This window comes from Carlito syrichta, unplaced genomic scaffold, assembly GCF_000164805.1.
Source record: "Carlito syrichta isolate Samal-C Ts95f unplaced genomic scaffold, Tarsius_syrichta-2.0.1 Scaffold305642, whole genome shotgun sequence".
NCBI classification, from domain to species: Eukaryota; Metazoa; Chordata; class Mammalia; order Primates; family Tarsiidae; genus Carlito; species Carlito syrichta.
Window position 1 is genome coordinate 1,091,667 of NW_007249738.1, and position 15,104 is coordinate 1,106,770.

The window sequence follows — 15,104 nt, forward strand, 5'->3', positions numbered from 1 at the left end:
AAAAAAATAAAAAAATTATCTGGGCGTGGTGGTGCACCTGTAGCTACTTGGAAGGCTGAGGCGGAAGGATCACCTGAGCCCAGCAGATTGAGGCTGCGGTGGCTGTGAGCGTGCTGCTGCACTCCAGCCTGGGCGCATTTAAAACAAACAAAAACCTTAAGTGTGTCATGGTGTCCTGGGCTGGATGCTGGAAAAGAAAACATACCACTGGAGAAACGGGAAATCGCAGTCAAGTGTGAACTTGAGCTCGGAGTCCTGCACCAAGGCTCATTCCTTAGTCCTGATAAACCAACTGTGGTTATTATGTTAAGTAGGGATAGCTGGGCCGAGGGCACATAGGAACTCCCCATGCTGTCTGTGTAATCCTTCTGTAATCCAAAATGACTTCAAAGAGGCCGGGTGCGGTGACTCACACCTCTAGTCCCAGCACTTTGGGAGGCTGAGGCAGGAGGATCGCTTGAGCCCAGGTTTTGGAGACCAGCCTGGGAAACACAGTGAGAACTCGTCTTTATGAAAAAAAATTTTAAAGTAAGTGGGGCATGGTGGTGTGTGCCTCTCATCCCAGTTACTCAGGAGACTGAGGCGGAAGGATTGCCTGAGCCCAGGAGGTCGAGGCTGTGGTGAGCAGTAACCGTGCCACTGCACTCCAGCCTCCAGAGTGAGACAAACAAACAAATAAAACTACTTGGGGTGGGGGGGGGACCAGACCTCTTTACAGATGATCAAACGGGAGTCCAGGAAGCAAAGTGACTCATTCAAGGTCGCACAACCAGTCGGCGGCAGAGCCGTGAGTCCATCCAAGCCTGTCTGACTCTGAACCCTGCGCTCTGCTTTTCACCCCCGCCAGCCGCCACAGCGCCTCAGGGATTCTTCTCCATGGCCACAATCTCAGATCCCAGCAGCTCCCACAGCCCCCTTCCCGCCCCTTAGGACCGCCGGAGCACCTGGGCCTTGAGGGTCAGCTGCTGAGACTGTGCTGGGGCTGGAAAGGAAGAGAAGGGGAAGATGTGATGCCTGGGGCTGCGCGGGTGGAGGACCGTGACGGTCGGGGTCTCGGTTTGAGCTCAGGGCCGGCGGGTTCAGGGCAGCCTGTCCCGTGATGGACCTTCAGGGGCCCATCTCTTGAAGCTCTCTCTGTCCCCTTATCCCCACCCACCCAGCCTCCCCTCAGAGCGGGCCTCTTTCCCGGGCCGGGCCTCAGGGCTCAGCCCCTGGGGCCCTCCCACTGCCCCTGCCATCAGTCTGGACTCCAGGCTCAGTGTTGTGGATTGGAGCTTCGGTGAGGAGCCTGTGTGCTGACGTGGGCAAAGTGCTCGAGATGCTTGGCCCGTGCTGAGCACTCAATAGCTTTCGAGATTATTTTTCCTGACTCATCATCTCTGCTCTGACAGTAGCAATCATCACTCCCGTTTCTCAGCCTCCCTGTAGCATCTGACACAGCTTACCACCCCCAGCCTTTCAGGAAGCTTTCTACACCTGGCCTCGGGGTGATGCTCCCACCCTCGGGTGGTCCTCCCACCCTCAGGTGGTCCTCCCACCCTCAGGTGATGCCCCTTCCCTTTGGGGCAGTGTTCCCTCTTGGCTCTCCTCCACCTCTCTGGCCACTCCTCATCTTCCCCCCATGGCAGCGGCCTCCTCCCTGCCCTCCCTGCTTCCACTTGCCCCCACTACCGTCTGCTGTCACCACTGGAGCCGGAGTGATTCCTCTAAGGTGCAAGGCAGGCCACGTTTTCCCTCAGCGGGCACCCATCTCACTCAAACCAAAGCCCTGCCTAGAGCCTACAGGCCTGCAGGGCCCTGTGTGGCCTTGGTGCTGCCACCTCCCTGCCACATCACCAGCATCCCCACCTCAGGGCCTTTGCACGTGCTGCCTGGCCTGAAAGCCCCCATTCTCCACATCCTCATGGCTCACTTCCTCACATCCTGGAGTCTCTGCTCAGACGTCGCCTCTCAGTGAGGTCTTCCTGGGCCATCTGCTTTAAAGCAGCCCCTCCTCCCACTAGTCCCTTACTCCGCTATGTCTGATCTCTGTAGAACCTATGACCTCCAATACATTCCGATGCTTACTTGTTATTGACTGTCAGTCTTCTCCCACCAGGACGGCAGCTTCCTAAAACAGGGCCTTTTTTTTTGAGTCAGGGTCTCACTCCATTGCCCAGACTGAAATACAGTGACACGATCACAGCTCACTGCAGCCACAAACTCCAGTGCTCAGGGGATCCTTCCATATCAGTCTCCCAAGTCGCTGGGACTACAGGCGTGCACCACCACGCCAAGTTAACTTTTGATTTTTCTAGAGACAAAGTCTCACTGTGTTGCCCAGGCTGATCTTGAACTCCTGAGCTCAGGCAATCCTTTGCCTCAGCCTCCCAGCCCACAGGCAGGGACTTTTTATCAGTTCTGCTCACTGCACTGTCTTCATCTTCTAGAAGGGAGCCTGGCACTGAGCAGGCCCCCATAAATACATAGTGAAGATGTCTATTGAGCACTTCCCTGCCAGGCACCATCACAGAATTGTACGCACGTCACTTTCTTCCACCCTCACGACTATGCCTTGAAGAAGGTGCTTCCAGCTCCATTTCACAGATGAGTAAACTGAGGTGCTGAGGGATTAAGCAGTGACTGACTTGCCAGAAAGCCGCAAAATCAAGACTCAGATCCAGACAGGGACATTGCAGAGCCTGTGGCTGGAGCCCTGGGTGACACAGCAGCCGCCTGGCTCTGCTCTCCCCGACGGGCTTCCCCACCTGCCTGAGTTCTGGATGCTGCCAGCGATTAGCCTCAGAGGATGTCCTGTCCCCAGCTCCTGCCCGGTTGGTTCTGGCCCCGCCCAAGGCTGTTCCCTCGACTTTCTGCCACCCAAGCCCCCCGGCCAGCATCCAGTTCTGCTGACAGAGGCCATTTCCGCAGGGGTTCTGGGGACAGCATGGCGCTCCAAGTCATCTCTGCCTATAAATATGTCATTAGGCACGAACGAGGACAATTGCCGAGTAAACCCAGCCCTGACCGTGCCAGCCTCTGCCCGCAGGGACAGATAATGGCTCTGAGACGAAATGAAAAGCAAGCGGCAAGCCAGTGGGAGAGGAACCACCCAGGAACGTCTGCCTGTGCAACTGTCACTGCCGAGATGAGGCCAAGAGAAAGGGGGGTCAGGGGTCAGGGGTGGGGTCAGGGGTGGGGGTGGGTCAGGAACCAGGCCTGGAGACCCCCAGCATCCAAGGCTGCCCTTCTCTCTCCAATATCCAGTGCACTGCAAAAGCCAGTGGCTCTGTCTCCCTGAAGTTTCCAACATCTATCCACTTCCTCGTCCCCTCCATGGCCACCGCCCGATCCTGCCATGACTGTCTCCTCCTTCGGGCCCGATTTTGCCCTTGTTCCCAAGATCCTGTCCCTCCTCTGCTCAGAACTCTCATAGGGGCCAGGGGTGGTGGCTCATGCCTGTCATTCCAGCACTTTGGAAGGCCACGGAGGGAGGATCACTTGAGTCCAGGAGTTTGAGAATAGACTGGGCAACACAGCAAGATCTTGTCTCTAAAAAAAATTTTTTTTTAAGTAGCCAGGCATGGTGGTGTGCACCTGTAGTCCAAGCGACTTGGGAAGCTGAGGTGAAAGGATTGCTTGAGCCCAGGGCATGGAGGCTGTGGTGAGCTGTGATTGTGCCACTGTACTCCAGCCTGGGTGACAGAGTGAGATCCTGATTGGGGGAAAAAAAAAAAAAGAACTCTCATAGGGAGCCCTCCTCACCCAAGGAAAAATCCCAAGCCTGGACTTATGGGACCTTCAGGGCCCTCCGTGATCTGCTCCCTCAGCCCCACACCCCGTCCTCACTCTGCTGCAGCCATACACAACTCCTTGCTGTTGCCCCAACTCCTGACATGATCCAACCCCAGGGCCTTTGCACTTGCTGGCTCCCCTGTTTGGAAGACCCCATCCTCACATCTCCTCCAAGTGCTTGGATCTAGCTTTCTCGTCACTCAAGGTTCACACTCGGCTCAAACATCTCCTCAGAGGGGCCTCCCCACTCCTACCCACAGGCTCTCTAGTCACAGCCTGTTTCATATCAGCTTCTAAAACCATCTGGGATATGTTTCCTTGACTAGCCCCCGCCCCCACCCCCACTAATAGGTAAGGAACACAAAGCCGGGCCTTTGAGGCCTATTGTAAGTGCTCCATGAACTGTTAAACCAGGAGTCCCCAACCAGTACTGGTCTGTGGCCTGTTTTGGAACCAGGCTGCACAGTAGGTGAGCGGCGGGCCACCGAGCGAAGCTTCATCTGTGCTTGCCGCTGCTCCCCATCGCTTGCATTACCGCCTGAGCTCCGCCTCCTGTCACGTCAACCATGGCATTAGATTCTCACAGGAGTGCAGACCCTCCTGTGACCTGAGCCTGCAAGGGATCCAGGCTGCACGCTCCTTATGAGAATCTAATGCCTGATGACCTGGGGGGGGTTGCTGAGGCGGTGACGCTAGCACTGGAGAGCAGCTGCAAATACCGATTAACGTGACTAGTGAGGCCTGACCGCACAGAGACCATGGATAAACCAACCGCCTGCAGACTCATGTCAAAACCCCGTGAGTGGCAAGTGAGTCCTTCAACTGTACAGCTGCATCGGGTGACAGGCTTTAAGTCAGAACACTTATTTCAGCCCATGTGTGGCCCGTCCACTATTTTATTTTCCACTTCCATTGTATATTATGATGTAATAATAATAGAAATAAAGTACACAAGAAATGAATCATGCCCAAGCCATCCACCCCAACCCCCTAACCAGGGTTCACGGAAAAACCACCATCCACAAAACTGGTCCCTGATGTCAAAAAGGCTGGGGACTGCTGTCTTAAATGATTCTTCAAAATAACCGATCTGCATACTTCAAAAACTCTTAAGGTCATGAAAAACAGGAAAAGGCATAAAAACCGGATCAGATTAAAGAAAACGAAAGAGGTAGAATGACTAAATGCAACCTGCGGTCTCAGATGACAGGCTGGACCCAGATGAGCCAAAAGGGACATTCCTGGGACAACTGGCAAACAGGGCTCTGGACTGTTTGTTAGACAAGGCTCATGCATCTGGACTAACCATCCTAAGCTTGGCTATTGCACTTGGTCATGTTCTTGCTCCTAGGAGATGCATCCAAGCAATCAAGGTGCAGAGACACAGTATCTGCCATTTACTCACAAATAATTTCAATGAAATAATCCCAGTGTGGGGGGGGAGACAGAGAGAAAGAGAGAGAGAGAGAGAAAGGGAGAGAGAGGGAGAGTGTGTGCAAATGTGGTAAAATATTTAAAATTAGAGAATCAAAATGAAATGTATATAGGAGCTTGTTACACTAGTTAAGAAACTTTTCTATAAGTCTGACATTTTTCTAAATTAAAAAAAAAAAAAAAAGGAATACTGAGCAAATGATCCTGTTCATGATGCTGTTTGACAGGAAAATAAGCCAGGAAAGACCAAGCGTGGTGGCTCCTGCCTGTAACCCCAACACTTTGGGAGGCCAGATGAGACGATTGCCTAAGACCAGGAGTTCGAGACCAGCCTGGGCAACATGGCAAGACCTTGTCTCTACAAAATAAAAAAATTAGCTGGGCCTGGTGGCACACACCTGAAGTTCCAGCTACTTAGGAGGCTGAATCAGAAGGATTGCCTGAGCCCAGGAGGTTGAGGCTGTCGTGGCCATGAGCTTGCCACTGTACTCCAGCCTGGGCGACAGAGTGAGCCTCCGACTCAAAGAAAAAAATAACAAAAGTCAGTGAACTGGGGTAGAGAACTGGGTATGGTGCACATACCTCCGCCTCCACCAGCACACACTACACTCACAAATGCATATGTCAGGCACATGCATAGCTGCACGCGCCCACACATATGCATGCTCCCATGCGCACACACCAGCACACACACTCACACGTGTGCCTGACAGCACACACACACATGCACGTGCATCCACACGCACAGCCACACCTGCATGCACCTGCCTGCACGCCCATGCCCACCTGCGTGGCCCAGAGCTGTAGCACCAGGGCCCGCGCCTGCATCTCCTCCGAGACACCCATCTCCTCCAGGTGCTCAAGGTACGTTTCCAGCCATTGGCTCCGTTGGGCCCGGGTAGCCAGCCTAGCCGGGGACAGCAGCTTCCACAGGCGACCTTTGACGCTGCTCGCGCGGTCCTTATCTCCTGCAGGGACAGAGCACAGAGACTGGAGTTACAGATCCACCCCCAGACCCCTACCCACTCAGGGGTCACCCTGCCCTGACCTCCTATGAGGCCATGGGTCTTCTGAGTGTCACTCCGTGGGGGTGGGAAGTTTCTGTGGCAAAGAGGCCCCAGGGGCCGCCCCCCAGAGGCCCTTGAGGTGCTTATTATCCACCCCACCCCCAGCAGAAAGAAGCTCCCTGTCCCCTGCAGGCGGGAGCTCTGTGTCTCATTCACCTCTAGGTCCCCAGCACCTGGCCCATAACGGGGGCTCCTTGAACACGCATTCAAGGAATGCGTTTCCCTACACAGCAAGGGAAGGGACATTAAACACCATGAGCAGCTTCCTCACTCCCCAGGGACCGGTGAGCTGATCACAAAGCGAGGTCAGCCCACATGCGCAAGATGGGTGTGAGCAGACTCAGAACCACACAGCACCAATCACAGGGAGATGTCAGAAACAACCGGACGCACTGCCCGGGGGGCAGACTGGCCTGGGTCTCAACCAGCTCCTGGGAAAGTAAATGAGAGAAGGGGGCCAGGAAGAGGCCATGGTGAGCCCAAGGGCAAGGTGCCCCACCCACCCCACCCGCCAGCCCCTTAGCATAACCTAGAAACTGCCCAGCACAGTCAGGATGGCCTGTTTTCAATGGCAGCCAAGAAACTCGATGTCTGTGTGAAGTTTTCTGATGCTGCTGCTGCTGCTTGTTTTGAGGTGGAGTCTCACTCTGTCACCCAGGCTGGAGTGCACTGGCGCGCTCACGGCCACCACAGCCTCGACCTGCAGGGCCCAGGTGATCCTTCTACCTTAGCCTTCCAAGTAGCTGGAACTACAGGCATGCACCCCCATGCCTGGCTAATTTTTTGATTTACTATAAAGACGAGGTCTCCCAAGTTGCCCGGGCTGGTCTTGAACCCCTAGGCTCAGGCAATCCTTTCGCCTCTGCCTCCCAAAGTGCTGGGACCACAGGTGTGAGCCACTGCACCCGGCTCTTCTGATGCTTCTTAACGTTAGCATCTAAGTAAGAAGTGCTTCATCCCTGTGCAGACCACAAAAGCATCTCTGAAGGCCAACTCTGGCCCACAGCTCTCTAGTCTGCGATAGCCATTAAATAAACAACAGTGTGTTTATGTGCTGGAAAGCCACACAGTGAACGTGAATGGGGAGATTGTTTCTGAACAGACACACACGGCCCCAAGAGCAGACTGTTCAGGGGACGAAGCCGGATACTGGAGACCGACGCCCCTCCTCTGTCGTTTCCAGGCTCCCAGGCCCTGCTGTATGGCATAGAGACATGCACATACAAGAGCTGGCTTTCTCCAAAATCACCCCTGGAAGAGTGGGAGTTGCCTTGCATTGCTCTGGGGTTTCAAAGCACTGTCCTAGAAAGCCTCTCCCGGACGCTTTTGAACCACAAAGCCGTGTTCCAGGAAGACGCCCACCAGCGGTTCCAACCCTGGCTGCACATCACAGGGCGTTTGAAGGGGTGGAGAATGTAGGCTGTTTTTTAAAGTACGGGGCTGCCTTTTCAAACGATATGCTCGGTGTTTCTCTTCAACTTTTAGGCTCCGTTTCAAGTGACGTTCATTTCCATTTAAAGCCATGAGCTCAGATGTTCATCTGGAGAAGACATTGTCTTCCAGTGTTTCCGGCTTCCCAGACAATCACCCAGGAGCCCCTGCATCTGTGGCTGCCCAGGGCCCACCCCAGACGGATCGTGTCAGAATCACGGGGGTGGGACGTGGGCATCCGGAGGTTTGAAATGTGGACTGCATGGTATAGAAAGCGAGGGAACCACCTCAGCAGATGCTAGTTCTGGTGTCCTCTAACAGGATGGCTCAAAAAGGGAGCAAAGGAATGCAACACCGACTTAGAAATGACTGACATTCTCTGCGGTCTGACCATACAACTATCATCTTGAACACCCCTGTAAACACAGTTTTTAAGGACGACTTTAAAAAGCAATGCAGGGCCATTCACCACGTTCCCCTGGACCTAGGGTGGCCCTAAGTACAAGGGAGGCCTCAATATTTGTGCAATAAGTAAACAATTAAGCAGAAGAACCATGCAGTATGGAAAGACAAGCGACAGAATGGGAGAAAAGATTTACAGATCAGATATCTGATAAAGGCCTAGTATTCACAATATATAAAGAACTCTGGCAATTCAACAAGCAAACAGCCCAATTAAAAAATGGGCAAAGGACTTGGATAGATATTTCTCCAAAGGAGATATACACATGGTCATTAGGGAGATACAAATCAAAACCACAATGAGATCCCACTTCAAATCCATCAGGACGGCCACCATTAAAAAACAAAACAAAACAGAAAATCACCAGGTATGGTGACTCATGTCTGTAATCCCAGCACTTTGGGAGGCCAAGGCAGGAGGATTGCTTGAAGCCAGGTGTTTGAGACCAGCTCAGGCAACATAGTGAGAGTAACCCCATCTCTACAAAAAGAATTTTTTAATTAAGTGTGGTGGTGTGCACCTGTAGCCCGTTACTTGAGAGGCTGAGGTGGGAGGATCACTTGAGTCCAAGAGAATTTGAGGCTGCACTGAGCTATGACAGTGCCAGGACACTCCAGTCTTGGCAACAGAGTGAGACCCTGTCTCTAAACAAACAAACAAACAAACAAACAGAAAACAAGCGTTGTGGAGAAACTGGAACCCTCGTGCATTGCTGCTGGGAATGTAAAATGCTACAGTTGCTATGGAAAAGAGTTTAGCAGTTCCTCAAAAAGTTATGCATAAGCTAGGTATGGTGGCTCACACCTGTAATCCCAGCACTTTGGGAAGCATAAGTGAGAGGATTGCCTGAGCCCAGGAGTTTGAGACCAGTCCGGACAATCTGTCGAGATCTTGTCTCTATAATAAATCAAAAAATCAGCCAGACATGGTGGCGTGCACCTGTAGTCCCAACTACTCAGAAGTCTGAGCCAGAAGGATCGCCTGAGCCCAGCAGATCGAGGCTGCGGTGGCCGTGAGCGTGCCACTGCACTCCAGCCCAGGTGACTGTGAGACTCCGACTCAAAAAAAAAAGTTAAACGTAGAATCACCGTATGATCCAGTCATTTTATTTCTAGGTATATACCCCAAAGAACTGGAAGCAGAGACTCAGGCATATCCCTGTACACCAGCGTTCACAGCAGCACAATTCACAGTAGCCAGAAGGTGGAAGCAACGCATGTCCACTGACAGATGACCGGATAAACAAAACACAGTACACACTCACGATGGATTCCAATCCAGCCTTCACAAGAAACGAAGTTCTGACATGTGCTACAGCATGGGTGAACCTTGCACACACAGCAAGGTGAAATAAAGCCAACACAAAAAGACCGATGTTATGATTCCACTTATATGAGGTCCCTAGAACAGGCAATTCACAGAGAGCAAAAGACAGAGGTTCCCAGGGGCAGGGGAGGAGCAGATGGGGCGTTATTGTTATTTAATGACCACAAGGCTCTTGTTTGGGATGATGAAAAATGTCTGGAAATAGACAACCCACTGTAAACGTATTTACTGCCACTGAATTGTACAATTAAAATGGTTAAAACAGTACATTTTGTCTGATTTTTATTTCACCACAGTTTTTTTCAAAAGGAAGGTCTGTGAAGGTCATCTGGCGAACGAGTCAAGGATCGTGTTGTATAATAAAGAATCTGGCCCAAAAAAGGGTATAAAAATATAGCAGTGGTTTGATCAGTTACCATCTGTCCGGCACTTAGGACAGTGCAGGACACATGGTAAGCCTTACACAAGCATTATCTACGGCTATTTTATATGGCTAGGAAAAAGCAGAGTGCCGCTAACAGCGTTGTCTGGCTTGCATTTGTGAAACAAAGAGAAAAATAAGAAGATAATCACATTCCCTTGCATTTGTATAAAGGGAATTCTAGAGTAATCCACGTGAAACTAACACAACTAATCAGTTATGAGGCGTGGGAACTGGGTACAAGGGGACATGACGAGAACAGGAAGGGGATTTTCCACTGTTACTTCTCTCTTTTTTCCCAGCATTATGGAGGTATCATGACAAACAAAAATTGTATATATGTAAGCTATACAATATGATGTGATGATATACATATACTTTGTGCAATAGGTACCATGAGCAAGCTAATTAACACTTCACCCCCCCCTAGCCAGGCACCGTGGCTCACGTTTGTAGTCCCGGCACTTTGGAAGGCTGAGGCGAGAGGACTGCCTGAGCCCACAAGTTCGAGACTAGCCTGGGCAACATAGGGAGACCTCGTCGCTACAATTAATCAAAAAATTGGCGTGCGCCTGTAGTTCCAGCTACTTGGAGGGCTGAGACAGAAGGATGGCCTGAGCCCCGCAGGTCGAGGCTGTGGTGGCCACGAGTGTGCCACTGCACTCCAACCGGGGCGACAGAGTGAGACCTCAACAACAACAAAACACACACATATCACCTCCCACGCGTGTGTGATGCGAACACCTGAGAGCTACTTTTAGCAAATTTCAAGTATGCAACACATTGTCATTAACTGCAGTTACCATTCTGCACATGAGGTCTCTCCAGAACTCACTCATCTTGTAGCTAAAAGTTTGTCCCCTCTGACCAACAGCTCACCATTTCCCCTATCCCTTAACCCCTGACAACCTCTATTCTGTTTCTGTGGGTTCGATTTTTTGACTCCCACCTATAAGGGCAATCGTGTGGTATTCGATATTCTGTGTCTGGTTTATTTCACTTAGCGTAATGTCCTCCAAGCTCATCCATGTTGCTGCAAATGGCAGGAGTCCCTTCTTTTTCATGGCCAGGTAATATTCCTTTGTCTATATGGACAGAGCAGTCCAGCCTTATCCCCAGTGTCACTTTTCAAGGTTTCCGGTACCCACAGTCCAAAAATATTAAATGAAAAATTCCAGACGTAAACCCGAGTGGCAGGATGACACCTTGCACCATCCCCACTGTCCTGTCTGGGATAGGTCTCTGTCCAGGGGCCCCATGCTATCGACAGCACCTGCCTGGTAGTCACCTAAGGAGCCACCACCTCGGTTATCAGATAACTGTCATGGTATCACAGTGCTTGTGTTCAATAGCCCTGAGTTTATTTTTATCACAGTACATTGTCAGAACTGTTCATTTTATTTATTTATTTTATTTTATTTTGAGTTGGAGTCTCACTCTGTCACCCAGACTGGAGTGCAGTGGCTGCCCCCGACCGCCGCAGCCTCGACCTGCTGGGCTCCGGCGATCCTTCCGCCTCAGCCTTCCGAGTAGCCGGAATTACAGGTATGCGCTACCACGCCCGGCTGATTTTTTTATTTATTGTAGAGATGAGGTCTCGCTGCCCAAGCGGGTCTCAAACCCGCGGGCTCAGGCCATCCACTCACCTCAGCCTCCCAAAGGCGCGGGATGACAGGCTGAACCACTGAGCCTGGCTATAACTGTTCATTTTATTATCAGTGATTGCTGTCCATCTCTTACTGTGTCTAGTGCATAAATTAAACTTTATCACGGGTATGCATGTATAGGAAAACACATGGTACACAGAGGGTCTAGTACTGTGCAGGCACCCACTGGGGGTCTTTAGAAAGTATCCCTCAAGGGGCACCACGGTACCACAATCTTCCTTTTTTCTTTTGTGAGTCATGGTCTCGCTCCATCGCCCAGGCTGGAATACAGTGGCACGATCACAGCTCACCGCAGCCTCAACTTCCCGGGCTCAACTGATCCTTCCACCCCAGCCTCCCTAGTAGCTGGGACCGCAGGTGCACACTGCCACACCCAGCTAATATTTTGGTTTTCTGTAGAGACGAGGTCTCACTATGTTGCCAGGCTGGACTCGAATTCCTGGGCTCAAGCAACTCCTCTCACCTTGGACTCCCAAAGTGCTGGGATTAGAGGCATGAGCCACCACACCGAGCCCACCATCTTTTTCATCCATCAATGGACACAGAAGTTGTTTCCACATCTTGGCTATTGTGAACAGTGCTGCAGTGAGCCGGAAATGCAGATACTTCCTAACAGTGATTTCATTTCCTTCGGATATAGCTGGGTCATACAGTAGTTCTATTTTTAATTTTTTGAGGAAGCTCCACACCATCTTCCATGGTGGCTGTACCATCTATATGCCCACCAACAGGGTACAAGGCCCCTCCATAACACACACTGTCTTTTGACTTTTTGATAGCAGCATCCTAACAGGCATGAGCTCTGTGGTTTTGACTTGCTGACTCATGATACCGAGTATACTTTCATTCCGCTGTTGGTCATTTCCATTGTCTTCTTTGGGAAAATGTCTACCCTGGTCTTTTACCCATTTTACAGTTAGGGCAGTTGGTTTTTTCACTATTGAGTTGTAAGAGTCTCCTTTTGGAGACGAATCCCTTATCGAGACATGGTTTGCAAACTATATTTTTAATGATTGAACCACATGAAATGTGTTTTTAAAACTAAATAAAAGAAAATATGTCAACACCCACCTATTTAAAAAAATGTTCAGGTCGGATGTGGTGACTCAGCCTGTCATCCCAGCACTTTGGGAGGCTGAGGTGAGGGGATTACCTGAGCCTGGGGGTTCGAGACTAGCCTGGGCAACTTGGTGAGACCTTGTCTCTACAATAAATCACAAAAACTAGCTGGACATGGTGGCGTGCATCTGTAGTTCCAGCTACTTAGAAGGCTGAGGCGGAAAAATAACCAAAGCACAGCAAGTCGGGGCTGTGGTGGCCGTGAACATGCCCCTGCACTCCAGCCTGGGTGACAAGAGTGAGACTCCAACTCAAAAAAAAAAACATGTCCAGAGAAACATCACATCCAGTTTAGACTTAAGAAGTTCAGTCTACACCCCAGACAGGACGTGGTGACCAGGAGAGATTCCAGAAAGTGGGGTCTGGCACAATAAGCCAGACTCTGGTGTTCAAGGTGGGGTATGAACTAGCCATCCTGAATGTGATTATACGCAGAAGGCCGACACTCTCAACAGCTAGTTGCACAGTGGGAAGGTGTCACCACAGATGCTCAACCAAACTGACCGGGAGAAACATAACTATTGCATTTCTACTTTTAATTATTTCAATATTTAGGTTGGCAAAAAAAAAAAAAAAAAGACAAAATTCTCACTGGGAGCCAGGCATGGTGGCTCACGCCTGTAATCCCAGCACTGTGGGAGGCCAAAGCGAGAGGACTGCCTGAGCCCCGGGATTTGAAACCAGTTTGGGCAACTTGGTGAGAACTCGCCTCTACAATAAATACAAAAATTAGCCAGGCATGGTGGTGTGGGCCTGTGGTTCCAGTACTTGGAAGGCCGAGGTGGAAGGATCACCTGAGCCCAGCAGGTCGAAGCTGCAGTAGCTGAGAGCCTGCTACTGCACTCCAAACTGGGCGACGGAGTAAGACTCCGAAAGACAAAACAAAACAAAACAAAAAACCCTTCTCACTGTGAAAGCAGAAGCTTGCTGTCTGTTTGGGATTAGAGCATAACTTGGGCCCGTGCTACATTTTAACACATGCAGAAAGGCCCAGTGCTGCTTTGTCCAGCGGGTGGCCACAGGGCTCTCGAGCAGTTCAAATGAGGTTGGCCCCAATGCCATGAAGGCAAATCCACGCCAGACTCCAGATTCTCTGTGTGAGAAACAAAACGTAAAATATCCCATTCGTAATTTCATATCGTCTCCATGCTGAAATGCTCGTAATATTTTAGATATAATGGCTTCAATAAAATAAATAATCAAAATTGATTTTTTTACCTCTGAGTTTTTCTCTCTTTTAATACATCTAATAGAAAATTTTAACTGGGTGCGATGGTTCAAGCCTGTAATCCCAGCGCTTTGGGAGGCGGAGGCAAGTGGATTGCCTGAATCCAGGGGTTTAAAACCAGCCTTGGCAACTTAGTGAGGTCTCATCTCTATGATAAATCAAAAAATAAGCCCGGTGTAGTAGCATGCGCCTGTAGTTCCAGCTACTTGGAAGGCTGAGGCAGAAGGATTACCTGAGCCCAATAGGTGGAGGCTGCAGTGGCTATAAGTGTGCCACTGCACTCCAGCCTGGGTGACAGAGTGAGACTTCAATTTTAAAAAAAAATTTAAAATTCCATAGGTGGTCCACATTCTATATCTACGGGTCAGCACTGTTCTTGAAGGATAACACAAAACTGACAGCCATGGTTACCTGGGATAGATTTAAAGGGAATGTGGTCAAAAGAGAATTTCCCTTTTCTATAATATTTGATTTTTTTTTTTTACAAAAATCAGGGGAGCTCCATTAAGAGGCCACGTACTGTAGTGAGTACCTGACCTTGAAAAAGTCACCTCACCTCTCAGTACCTCAGTTTCCTCCTCTGTAAATTAGGATAAGAGGATTCACCACGCAGGGTTATGCACAGACAATGCATTAACACAGAGATGCCTAGCACGGGCCTAAGAAATGTTAGCTATAGTATGAATAAAGCTTAATAAATCTCAGCAAATTATTAGTCCAAGGAGAATAACTTCACATATTGCTTCTACAATTAAGAAATAATGAGCCAGGCTCGGTGGCTCAGCCTGTAATCCCGCGCCTTTGGGAGGCTGAGGTGAGTGGATTGCCTGAGCCCGCGGGTTTGAGACCCGCCTGGGCAGGCGAGACCTCATCTCTACAATGAATCAAAAAATTAGCCGGGCGTGGTAGTGCGCGCCTGTAATTCCGGCTACTCAGAAGGCTGAGGCGGAAGGGTCGCCGGAGCCCAGCAGGTCGAGGCTGCGGTGGCCGGGAGCGGCCACTGCACTCCAGTCTGGGCAACAGAGCGAGACTCCAACTCAAAAAAAAAGAAATAATGAGCCAGGCTCAGTGGCTCAGCCTGTAATCCTGCGCCTTGGGAGGCTGAGGTGAGTGAATTGCCTGAGCCCGTGGGTTCGCCTGGGCAACTTGGCGAGACCTCATCTCTACAATAAAT

General features: G+C 50.6%; 1 protein-coding gene across 1 annotated transcript in view; it reads right to left on the reverse strand.

Moving 5' to 3' along the window:
- Positions 1 to 15,104, reverse strand: part of PTGIS (prostaglandin I2 synthase) — a 47,630-nt gene that overhangs the window by 9,998 nt on the left and 22,528 nt on the right. The window contains exon 7 of the mRNA XM_021714402.1: positions 5,995 to 6,176. Coding sequence (XP_021570077.1) covers positions 5,995 to 6,176 — 182 coding nt within the window. The remainder of the gene's footprint in view (positions 1 to 5,994; positions 6,177 to 15,104) is intronic.